The 12,976-nt window shown below is 38.1% G+C and overlaps 1 protein-coding gene across 1 annotated transcript in view; it reads right to left on the bottom strand.

Moving 5' to 3' along the window:
- Positions 1–244: 244 nt before the first annotated feature.
- The window catches only part of calcr (calcitonin receptor), a 29,865-nt gene continuing 17,133 nt past the window's right edge, over positions 245–12,976 (bottom strand). Inside the window, exons 12-17 of the mRNA XM_062435754.1 lie at positions 9,034–9,187; positions 6,894–6,954; positions 6,637–6,703; positions 6,188–6,406; positions 5,456–5,497; positions 245–466 (exon numbers count right to left, since the gene is read on the bottom strand). Of these exons, the coding sequence (XP_062291738.1) occupies positions 245–466; positions 5,456–5,497; positions 6,188–6,406; positions 6,637–6,703; positions 6,894–6,954; positions 9,034–9,187 (765 nt within the window). The remainder of the gene's footprint in view (positions 467–5,455; positions 5,498–6,187; positions 6,407–6,636; positions 6,704–6,893; positions 6,955–9,033; positions 9,188–12,976) is intronic.

Below are 12,976 nucleotides of genomic sequence, written 5' to 3' on the forward strand. Positions count from 1 at the left end.
GTAAAGTAATATGAAGTGTCAGCCTTGTAGCTAATTCATCTCTGTCTCAATGAGTTTTCAATTTCCAGACCCGTATTATCGTCCTGGGCTAAACAAACCAGCTTTAGCCTCTGAGATTTAATCACTGAGATGTGGCGGGAAAAGCAGATGGGTTTTCTTTTCTTACTGTACATCTCGTTGCTCTGTTGCTCTTTTTAGGTTGTTCCCACCGCTACGCTCATGATCCTTGTTGTGAGTCAGGGGCTCAGGCGTATGCCTCTCCTGATTTTAATGCCACTAGTTCAGAGTCCTCTGTTTGACGTCCGTTCAAGTGTTCGCTGTTACAGTCATGGTGGTAACTGAAGGCGGGTACCTCTGTGATGGAGGTGGCTGTGTAAGAGGTGGAGCGCATTGAGCAGTGGTCCTTTCGTCTCTGGCCCCACTGAGTCTTGTACTGCATCCACTGTCTCTTCAGAGCTGCCTGCACCTGGACATAAGAAGAGATGGTTGACATTTTACACAGTTTCAATGGTGGAGTTTCAGTTAGTGCTCATCACAAACATTTCCCAAAAACCTTGTTCCTCTGTTTTGCTTCACATTTCAACTTTGACCACTAAATCATTCCACCAGACATCCAAATTTGAGTGAGTCCAAATGTGAGTAAGGCAGAGCCCATGTAAATACCACCTTGTGATAATATTAATTCAATAATGATCTCACTGTAACTGATGCAAACATAATAGCTGCAGCATCACTCTAATTTCAAAGATACCAGTGAGGAAATGTGAACACCAAAGTCACATTTCTTGAATAGCAGCCAAGTTGTGCATGTGGCCAAATCAGCGTGTTATGTGGGGGAAAGAAGCTACAGTCTGTATTGTACTATATGTTAAAGATTGTACCATAATTCCAAATGAATTCTCGCTTATATCTGTCATTCACGGATGCTCATAGGGTGTATAACCATCTTCCCCTCAGCTGAGTAAACACTCAGCGCTCTAAAGGCATCAATAGAAATATACTTTCTATCTTCAGTGTATAATTTGAGGGATGTGGTGCACAGTTATGGATGCACAGGCATTCCTTCTGGGTACATTTGCACAACTGGCACTATCATTATGCACAATATATGAATGTCACTTTTCTTTATTGCAATGTTGTGCCTATGTGTAACTCAGTTCTGATCATCTGTTCACTACTTCCCCACCTCCTGGAGGTACTCTTGCTACGCCTGTCAAGATTTCAGTTCTCACATGGCACATATGCAGTTTAAAATTAACTAACTAGCTATTAATTAGCTAGCTAATAAAGCTATCATTAACTCCATGAGTTGGTTGAAAGCTGGTTTCTGGCTGAGCTTTTGAGTGTTTCCAGCTGACTCATTTAAAAAAGAGAACAGTGTAAAAGGATCTTAAATATGCACTTGATGGCGGCATACTGTACATGATATTGTGCTAAAAGACTGAAGCTTAAGTGCCAGGAAAATGTCAGCATATCCAACTGATGATCCATGTTGAAGACAGACTGTATTTTTCACTTTAACATTAGGTTACATGAGATGTGTTACATTTTTGGATGAGGACTAACTGTTTGGCAAACTTATGTAAACTTCCAATACCAGTAAAGCTACCCAGTACACTATGTATAATTACACATGAAACAGATGTCAAAACTATTTTCATGTCAAAGAGGATCTCGGCAGGGATGTTCATTATTATGGTGTTCCATTTGACAGTGTAAATATATGTATAAGTGATCCAACCAAATCTATATCATACTATCAAAAAATCCATTATTATAATGATGACTTACTCTATGTAACCCTTCATAATCCCTCAATTTAGGTCCTAATGCGATCAGCAGTTATGGTGTTGTATTTTGAAATGGAATTAATCTCCCATATCCCAAATTCAATAGAAGACAGAGTGACAAGAGCCTGGGGATTTAGCACTCAAATAGAACAGTCAAATAGTGAAATACGCTAGATGTATTACAAAAATGATACGATGAAGGATTTTCCAAAATCAGAACATTATAAACGCCTAATATTTTAAGAGCTCAACTTCTACTTCTTATTGTTCCCTTTCTGAAATTCAGACAACTCTGGAATAACAACAATAAATAACTCAAACTCAAACAAGTGCCCATGGGAGAACTCAGTGCTCCAAATGTTACAGTCATAATACTAACAATGCTCAATAAGGAAGCAACCTGTTGAGGATTCAATAACTAAAGATATGCCATTATTGACATAAAGAAAAAGTAAAATGGTTTGCATGTGGAAATTAGAAATAAGCATTATCTTTTTAGTGAAGACATGTTTTAACCTGCATCCTTCTCACGCAGTTCATCTCCTGCATTACAAAGGAGATACAGGCGCATTAATACCAAAAAAGAAATACTTTATCATTTGAATGTCGTTCTTAAAGTAATTTTTCCCTCTTACAGGAAGGCTGCATTACAGCACCAACTGGACAAAGAAGGCAACTGCCCTGGAGCTGTAGCCTTGGACTCTCAGGGGCCCCAAAGGCCCCCTAGGTGGTTTAGTAATAAGGTATCATGAATTATTAAGAACACTGAAAGACTGAGGTGGCTGTTTATTGCCCAATTTTGAGTCTCTCTCATATAATGGGACCTTTCAATAAATGTTATATTTTAGTTGATATTATGCTTTATGCGTGTTTTGCACTGAGGACCCCAGCAGGTCAATCTGCCAATAGAAACCACTGTGTTTTTGCAGCCGTTGGATGGATGTACGTCTGCAGGTTTGTCTTGTTTTTTATTTTTATTAATTTGTTGATTGGGTTTGCATTGAATCTCTTATTTGGTTTGTGTCACAAAGGTCAGCATCACAGTTTCCCAGAGCAAAAAGGCGACATCTTGGAATTTGCTTATTTTAGCAAACCAACAATTTGAAACCCAGAGATAAAATTTATACTGATATTAAAACAGAACAGTAACAGCATAGAAATACTCTGATTTGAGAAGGTGAAACCAGTGATGTTTGACATTTTTCCTTTGTCATTAATTATCAACAATGTATTATTTTGACCAATTAATCAATTCAGTTTACATATGACTGACAAGTGAAGGATTGAACATGAACTGGAGCATGAATTGAAGTCCTAAAAACAGAACAACTCCGGCAGTGCAATGTTAATTACTTTATTCTGTAACACCCTAATACTGCGGTAATTACTGAGGCTACATTAACACACAATGATCTAATGATATAAATGATGACACTAATTGTTATAATGAGACAAAAGGGCGACCAGGGCCTACAGCTTCCCTGTTGAAGGTCTTGCTTGATATCACAAATACAGCAGGAAAGCTGTTTGTCTCATTGACCTATCTTCACAATGGAGCCATTGAACAAACAAGGCAGGTCTGTGCAGTTTGGCCTTGGAATCAGAAAACAGAGTTGAACCCAGCCCCAGAAACCTGTGTCCTGATTAAGGGAACTGAATTGGTCATTATGCGGGTGAAGCAAACAAACCCTCCCATTCCCTTGTGTCAGTTAGTGTGTTTGTTCACCCAGTATCATCCAGAAAGTGTGCTTGACCTAAAGACACACCGTATGATTTAATCATTGTATATCCCCCTGCAAAGTTTTTGCATCATTTGTGAAGATGCTTTTGTTGTCCTGGCTGCTCATGGATAAGCTAATACCTGACCTATTTTCAGGGATGAATGTATAAAACATAACTGCATGGTAGGTTTCCAGTTCCTCTCTGCCAGACGCCTCATGCTGAGTATTTAAATCTGCTTCTCTCTCAGTTTATTCATCTCTGTTTTCCCCTCATACAAAGAAAATAACTCACAACCTCATTGTCTCTGTGGATAACTCAACATTTTGCAGCACTTTTTTTTTACTTACTTCTACTCCAGAAATATTAAAAAAATGTATTAGTTTCCAACGCACGCAGACAGACTTACCCGTAATTGCCTTATCTGTCTATACTAATCACACCACCATGGAGTCTAATGAACTACGAAAAGTTTCTAATTCAACCTCGCAACACATATTGTATTTGCTTTGTTTTTGCAGGGAGACCTTGAGCTTGAAAGCATCTGTCACACAATTAGTCTGCAAAGCTGAAAGGTCTCCACAACCCCATTAACCCCAGATTTGGGCTTTAGTGGAAATCTAAGTCATTGGTTTGCAGAAGTGTTTGAACTGAGTAAAAGATGCTCGCAGTCAGACAGCTGCAGACAGACTTAGAAAAGCTGACAGGAGGACTTGAAAGGAGAGTCCCATTTCCAGCTGAGCTTGGAAACTACACAGTCATTTATAAACTGTGACTTGCTCTTCACCTGACATGACCCTTCAGCTTTTACTGCTACAGCTCTAGATTGGTCTCACAAGAGACATGCAGCGTAGCACTTTATAACCTCATACAATAAGGACCTAATGACAGATATAGTATCTCCAATAAAGTTACAACTGTTTTATTCAAGTATTTCAGCCCAACTTTGAGTCTGTCTTTGACATTCATGGGTGCCTGCTTGATATGCTATCAGGTACAGAGGTAAGATGAAAAAATATGAAAATGTTTTGCCTGATGGAGCCTGATGTCTCATACTTAATGTCACAAGCAATGAGCAGTTTTATTGCTCAATGACTGAAGAGCTCCCAGAGTAACATGTGCAGGTTGACCTTTATAAAAGGGCAATTACCATATCAAGACTGTAATATTATCTGGTCACACATGACAACGAAAATGAAACATTTCCAGGATACAATATTCTTAAAGGAATAGTTTGACATTTCAAGAATGTATACACTTGTTTGCTTTATTGCTAAGAATTATATGAGAAGATTAATACTACTCTCACATTTGAGGATGAAGCCAGGAGACGGTATAAAGACTGGAAACAGGGGGAAACAGCTGGCATGCCTCCGTCCAGAGGTAACATAATCTTCTCAACAGCATTTCTTAAGCTCACTTATTAAACAAATGACCCATAACAATTAATGAGAGAGATCTAGTGGTGGTGGTAGGCAGATATTTCCTTCAATAGCCAGGCCAGCTGTTTCCCTCTGCTTCTAATCTTAGCTGCTGTGCTAAGCTAACTGTAGCCTGGCTCTAGATTCATATTTAGCCAACAGTCATTTAAGTGGTATGAATCTTCTCATCTAACTTTTTGGAAATATTTGAGTAATAAGAAAACGAACTGCAGAATAATCCACAAAATGTTAAACAATTCCTTCAGGGCTGCAACTAACGATTATTGCCATTATCATACATTCGGACTATAAATTGTCTTGTTTTGTCCCAGCCAACAGTCAACAATCCAAAGATTCAGGTTACTATTAATGAAAATGATTTTTAAAATAGTTGCTACTCATTTTTATATTTCAATCAACCATTGAATAATTGTTGCAGCTCTAAATTCCTTTAACTTTGAGAGGCAGCAGCAGCAGCGTAGAGAAGCCAAATTGCTGATACGTATATACATGAATGGTGCTCACCTCTCCATTGAAGAAGCAGAATATTATTGCCACCAGAACACCCTTTGAAAAAAGTAAAACAAGTAGACACAATTAATTGTTGATCATATGTTGGATTTTTACAAAATTAATGGAATTTAATTAAACAGATCACTTTCTAACACTGAGGTAATACAACTTCACAGGTATAAGGAGTGCTTTTTGAAAAGAAAAAAAAAGTATAACATGCTGATTATCTGCTGGAGCAATGTAAATCCCTATCTGAGTAAACTTAGCAGACTGTCTACCTGATTTCATGGGCAGCATCCGTGACTAAGTGGTAGTAAAATAAAGTTAACGGAGTGCCTTACTGGTTCTTTAGAGGGTAATTCAGCAGTGAATCACATCAATCAGACACAGCAATAACATGGCAGAAACATGATTGTAAGTGTGCCAAACATCTAAACCTTGAGCCAAAAAGGACCTGAAGGTACTGACAAATTTGAGCTGGGCTAAATATCATTTTTGCATTGATTTGGGACAAAAAATGAAAACATTACTGTTGATTATTAAATGATAGCAGACATGTTGCCCTCTCCACACCAAGGATTGGGGTGTGCCTAGATTTGGAAAATACTTCAATCCACAGAGAGCAGTGAAGCAGCACTTTTCTGCTTTAGGAGAGACATTGCTGAATTACCTTTGATCTCCCTGTTGCAGTACTTGAAAATATGAACTCTTAATGTCATGCCCAGATGTTAGCTCCGTACCTACCTGGTAGTGCATGAGTATGTGCATGATGTACTCGTAGACTTCTCCAGCCAGCCGGTTCTCTGGCCTCCAAGGAAAAATGACAAACTGTATTCCCAGCAGGGGCACTAGGATCAGGGTGGCTCGCACTGCCTTCATGTACATGTGGGACTCAGCACGATGCGTGTCTCTCAATTTGGTTACCAACACTCTTATAATATTCAGTAAGAAGAAGAGGTTCACCTGCAGAAATTTAGATAGTAAGAGAACATCCAAAATGAACTGCAGGGATGAAATATATAAACAAACAAACAAACAAACAAACAAAACCAACACCAAATGTTTTTTTTCTGTCTTTAGGAACTAAAATCACTGTCATAAATAGTAATTATTATATTTTTCACTATGAGATCATGTTTTTCCTTTACATCATGCAGACACAGCAGATTGTAAATAGGATATAGCAGACTTACAAGCAGAGCTGCCATTATAGGACCATGGACCGCATAGAGCAGATGGGTTTCCACACTCATCCAACAGCTACAGAAGGAAAAACATATCAGTCAGTACTGTCTGCCACCCAAAATACACACAGACACACACATACAAAAACAAGCATACACACAAGCACGTTTATGGATCCGCATACTCTCACCCTCTGCCGCACCGTGACGAGAGCGTATGTAAACATCTCCTGTTTATTTTCAGACGTTTCAGGAACATTACTCACTTGTCATCAAAAAACTTTTTCCTTGCCACGGCGTGGATGGATGCAGGCACTAGAGGAAAGCCTTGGACAGAGAGAAAGATGGCGGCCAGATGAGGTCTTGAGTGAGTTTACTGAAATCCATTTGTCATTTTATGCAACAGTTAAAGCATGGTTAGCTTTGCCAGTTGTTTTGTCGGTCTCAGACTTCTTCATCAAATAAATTAGTACTTTTCAAATATGATTATGTCAGCATGTTGTGGTGCATGATGTGAAATTCAGCAAATATTTAAATATAGTGGATCAACTTTTACAGAGCAATTATTTCCCATTCTTGTTTTATTTTTCCAAACATAACAACAACCCCACATGGTTAATTTCGTATAAAAATGTTGTCTGAATTAAAATAATCTCTAGAAAAATCCCCCAAGAGGCTGTGACTCAGATTAGCTTTTAACTTTTCAGATGGACATAAACATGTGAATTCATGTACGGCCCATTTTTAGACGCCAATGAGTCCCTGTAGCATATCGGTCACAGCTGGACCTGACTAACTAACTAACTGGCCGTCCTCCATCCACACACACACACACATACACACACACACACACACACAGAGCAAACACAGGCCTCAAGGTTATCCTCCCATTTTTAATGATAACCATCCATTTAGGTCTGACAGACTGTACCCGTTATTCCTGCTTTGAACAAGGTGAAAAACAGGACAGGAGCGGCACTAAATGACAGGAGGGCTAATAAAGCTGTCAACATGTCCAGATTGACATACCGTTCAAGGATGGGATGGTTACGAGTAAATTCTAGCTGCTAGATTGTGTCCCATCTTGTTGAATTGCATTTTAGTGAGTTTTCAAGCCCATGATTGAGTACAGTGGGGATAAAAATAAGTCATCATTCTGGTTGAATTGGACCAATTTACAAGGTTTCTCTCTGAAAATTGGAGTTCATTTATTCTGATTGTCAGAAGGTTGTCACAGGGCATCTGAACACACAAAATACATTTTGATAATTTTCATTCAATTTTGGAGAAATAAAAATGAGAATGAATGAATGATTGAGACTATAAAATTCATTGAGCCCATTCTAGCAGAGGACACACTTCCACCAAAAATACAAATGTTGTTATTGGTCACTTTTGGGTACATAACAGACTTATATTCATGTCCTGGAAATTCACCCTAACCCTAACCATCACCATTGCTTGCCCTGGCCCCAGCCTTGAACACTGATCCAAAAAAACTGCCTTGTCACGGATTTTGTCCCCAATTGAACAAGCCGTTCCCAATTGACCTGGTCTTATACTGGTCTGAAATGTGTCCCTGAAAGCAGCCTATGACAGACACAGACACACACTTGGCTTCCATGTTTTACCCCATAGACTCTTTCCTCTTTTTTCCGGGAACAACACCTGTTGGTAATTCTCACAAACAATCCCAACATTGTTTCACTAATATGAAGAACTTTTCTCACAGCTCTGGTATATAAAGTTTTTATGAGGCTTTGCTCACAATTCATTCAGTGACCAATACTCTATGTCAGGCTCTTGATTATATCTTTCATCATGATGCTGGTCAAGAGGAGAGAGGCCAGGATACTGACAGTAAAGATGCATTAGAGGAGGAAGCATCAGAAGCTGAACAATTCAGAATATGCACTCTTATGCAATACAATGTTACTGTTGTTCTTTAATGTGTTCAGACATTAATATGGTTATATGGTAAAGTTTTAAAGTGTAGTTTTGTGCCTGTGTCATTTTTTAAATATGTCTTCTGTCCTAACTAATAAAATCATACTTGTCATTTTTGAGTGGGAACACAACCGATATTTTGTGCCACTATTTAAAAAATTGAAATGGTTTCAAAACAGACGTCCTTGTTTGTGTATGCTTTTTGCTTTAAAATGAGCTGTATGAGCTAACAGGAAAAACTTGAGTTGATAAAAAGATCTAACACAACATTAGGTGATAATATATGCATTATCATGGATTTATAATCCATTTATAAGCTTTAATGGAGTGGTCATATTGGACCGGGAACACAAAATTAATTAAGATGAAACAAACACAACAGGAGGTTTGAGTATAATTATAACCAGAAGTAGGAACAACACAGGAAATGCTGTTTTGATCAAATGCAGACAGACTCACCCCAGCCCAGGAGGTAGTACCAGTGCAGATGCTGCTCCTCTGCAAAAACAGCCACCACGATGAGCGTGTGCAGATAGATTCCTTCACAGAGCATCCAGAAATAATTGCAGCCCAGCATGTACATGTGGAAAAAGTGTAACACCTTACACCCGACCTGCAGAGCAATCCAAAACAGGGAGATTTCTTATTTGCTTTGTTTTTCACTCTCAGTTTAAAATATATCTATAAAGATGATTCAATTTAAACACATCTTGACATCAGCTCAGTAGGAGACAAAAAATCTAAGGGAACCCATGAAATCATTAGCCAGTATTATCCTTTCCAGACAAAGATGTTTATTCATTTACCCCCTCAGGAGGTGAGCTCAAGATGGAAATGACCATTTCTCTTTGTATCTTCAATTGTGTTTTTCCTACTTTGCACCAATAAATGTCTTGTAAATGTGTTTTTGGTTTTATTTTGTACTTTATAGAGGACTACGCAGATTTCTATTCATGCATCCAGCACAGCGCTACAGCAACATGTATTATTATGTTTTCTGTTCCTTTCCTGATTGAATCATTATTATAATTTCTACAAAGACATGATGGCTTTGATGACATACTATTATGCCAAACTTATCTCACGACAGCATACTAATGCTGTAATTACCAAGAAACTTATGGATGTGCCACAAGCTGTAATTCCTCTAATGACTGCTAAATCCTGTTTTTTGTCAATCGAACGGTTATGAACTCTCTTCAAGAAGTCAAAAAAACAAAAACAGAAACTAACTAAAAAAAACTTCCAACCTTCAGTTGGATGTTTGAGCTTCATTGTGCAGAATGATGTATAGCAGAGTTTAACAGGGGTGTTTTCACATTGTTTGCTTGCTGAAGGGGAAAAGTTTCTCTGTTCTCACCTTAAATCTGACTTGAAACATGTCTGGAGGGGTTCAGACATGTTTAATATGTATATATTATTATATATATTCATACTTTTCTTCAGAGAAAAAGTTCACTTATATCTACTCCTTGCCCCTCATTAAAAATTCCAGAAACTCTGAATATGCAAATATTGTGCATTTGAACAGTTTAACTCTTGGATCTAAGATGTCTTCTTCTATGAAAAGTCTATTCTCAGTGTTTTTGCACTGGCTCGAAATGTCCACATCACACTTGTGTCAGTTGGACCAGGGTTGGCTCCAAACGTTATATTAAAAATCTTGCTCATTAGTTACACACCTTATAGTCAGATTTTCAATGAGCACAGAGACACTTTACTTCTCCAGCAGATGAATGTGAAAACAGCCTTCTAGTGTCAAACTCTGCACATACATCATTCTGCACAGTGAAGCTCAAACATCCAACTGAAGTAACGAGAAGAAAAACACATTTTTAAGTGGAAATTTGGATTTCCTGACTCCCGTAACTGTCATAATGGCTGCATGCAATGAATCAAAACCAGTGTCTCTTCATACTTTGGCACAGTACCATGCTGTATATTATTCCAAAAAAAAACTCAACATGGTCTTTCTATGCCCTCGATTGAAACTATTTCTTAAATGAGCTATTTTCTGCACTCTGTCTGTCCAAATACTATTCTTCTTGTAGAGTTCAGAATGTTGCCAACAAATTTGAATGAAGTCCCCTAATAGATGATAACGGAGTCCCACAACGATCTATATAATTTCATTTTTATCCTGGAACAGAACTTGTTTCTCCAGACAAACCTGGACCATCATCATACAATCCAATATATCTACGCTGGATTATTGAGATATCCTGAAATCTCCTGCTGCTGGCACCAGTGGAAACTATTAACCACGCTGCTGTTCGATTTATTACTCTTGATAGCTATCGCACTCACCTCTGAGAGTTATGGGAAAAGGTCAGATGGTCATCATTCATACGTAGGAGGTATCAGCATACCTGTGTTTTCATTTATAAGGCCTTGCTTTCTAAGATCCTGAAATATTTAACATCCGTAGTTGAGTTCAAAGTGAATAACAAGGTCTCAAAATCGGTCAGCATTAACTAATTTTGACTGCTAGTTTTCAGAGCTATGTTTCTTACTACTAGAATGAACAGAAAAATAAGCTTAAGTTTAAGACATTCCTTTTTTTTAGTTAGTATTTTAAAAAATACTTCTGGGAGGTTTAATTTGCGTTTCTGTTTGTGATCTTATGTGATTTGTCTTGATTGCAGTGAGAATACTTCTTTAAGTTTATTTATTCAACACTTTATTTAAACAGGTAGTCTCATGATCTCTTTAAAGCTCCACCAACTAACTCCTTTTTCTAAAAAATGAATTCATCTTGAAACACATTATTTGCAAACATAAAAAGGATGAAGCCTTTGTACTGTCTGAGATTTTGAAATATTTTCATTGTGGTTTCTGGTTCACAGAGTTAAGGAGCATCCGTATGACCACAGTATAATTCAAAAAATGCTGGCAATGCTATGAAGTGCTTCTCTCAGGGGTCTTCTTAGCTCAAAATGCACAACAATCATTCATTTTTAACTTTTTAGCCATATGTCTCTCGTTCACTTTGTCCCTTTCCACTCGAGGAATCTCTAATATAACAGACATGGACTCATATCAATACACAGACAGTTTTCACCAATTCAGAACTCTTTTCATCTTAGCTAACTGAGGTCTGTCTAAAGTTACAGACAATGTTCTGGTTTACAAATCAGGCAGCTATAGATCATGTAGATGTTTCTCATGTTTTCAGCCTCCTCCCTGGTTTGACATAGGCTTTGGGGATTCACTCCCCCACACTGCTGGCAGGCAAAAGCCAGACTCTGTATCACAACACCAGAGAGAATAAAAAGAGCTTGTTTTCTCTGTGAGAGCAAATCTCCACCGCAATCCACCGTTCCTAAATCACCAGCACAGAAAACAGGCTCGTAAGTCTCGCTTTGGCAGCACTAAATTTCAGAATGTTTCCCAGTAGACACGCGTGAATCTCAACCAATGGTGCGTGTGATTTCTTTTTCTGCTTCCTCTCGAAAACCAAGGGCCACGGTGACCAATTTGTTGCAGCGAGTTAGCACAAGTTGACAGTCCCATGTCGGAAAGTAACAGATTCAATACAAACGTTTTGACAAATGGCGAAGAGGAGACATTTGAAAGGGAGCCATTATGCAAACATATATATATTTCCTCACATTGATGATGTGATCCTGGCTGCTTCTTGGATTCGTTCGGATATGGGATGTGAATAAAGACAGCAGTCAGAATGAGCCAGACAGATGTGAGGAATGTGACTGCATGAAAAGGAGCAGCAGCAGCAGCAGCAGCAGCAGGACTCAGAATAAAACCCATCCGAAGCCTCTGCTGTCTGCTGGATCTTTCTAGTACTTTGTTTGCCCAGAGTTTCTCCAGCTGAAAGCAGGCTGGGGCTAATGGGATTGCATGCACTGTGCGCCAACTTCTACAATCCTATCTGTCATTTTTGTTTGTTTATGGCACTTTGATCATCTGAAGAAGTTTTTTTTTTTTTTAATTTAGCTCATTTTCATGCATTTGCACATTGGAAGAATGAAGGTTTTTGGTTTGTTAAGTTTTAGTGAGTTTTTAAATAAACTTGAACATCAAGAGGCTTAATGTATTTAATTTAATTCAGGTCTACATAAAAGGAAAGGAAATATGATCCTTTTTGGTGTTCAATTCAATAAAAACAACTTTTGAGAAGGAGCAAGTAGTAAGTTAACAGGTTATTTAAAAAAAAAAAAATTCAAAAAAGAAGTGTTTTTTTAAAAGTCACACATGGATTTATGTTCAGTCCTGATAGCAAGGCATTCCTACAAGACAGATTTATCATCTCTACCAAAGCAGACCTCGAAGATTCAAAGAATTAATGTCTCCAAAACTCTAAAAGGAGAAGGTGGAAGACAGCACTGAAAATGTCTGTTGACCATGTATGCCAAGGCATGGCACAGTCAAAGATTAAATACTA

This window comes from Scomber scombrus, chromosome 16, assembly GCF_963691925.1.
Source record: "Scomber scombrus chromosome 16, fScoSco1.1, whole genome shotgun sequence".
Taxonomy (NCBI): domain Eukaryota; kingdom Metazoa; phylum Chordata; class Actinopteri; order Scombriformes; family Scombridae; genus Scomber; species Scomber scombrus.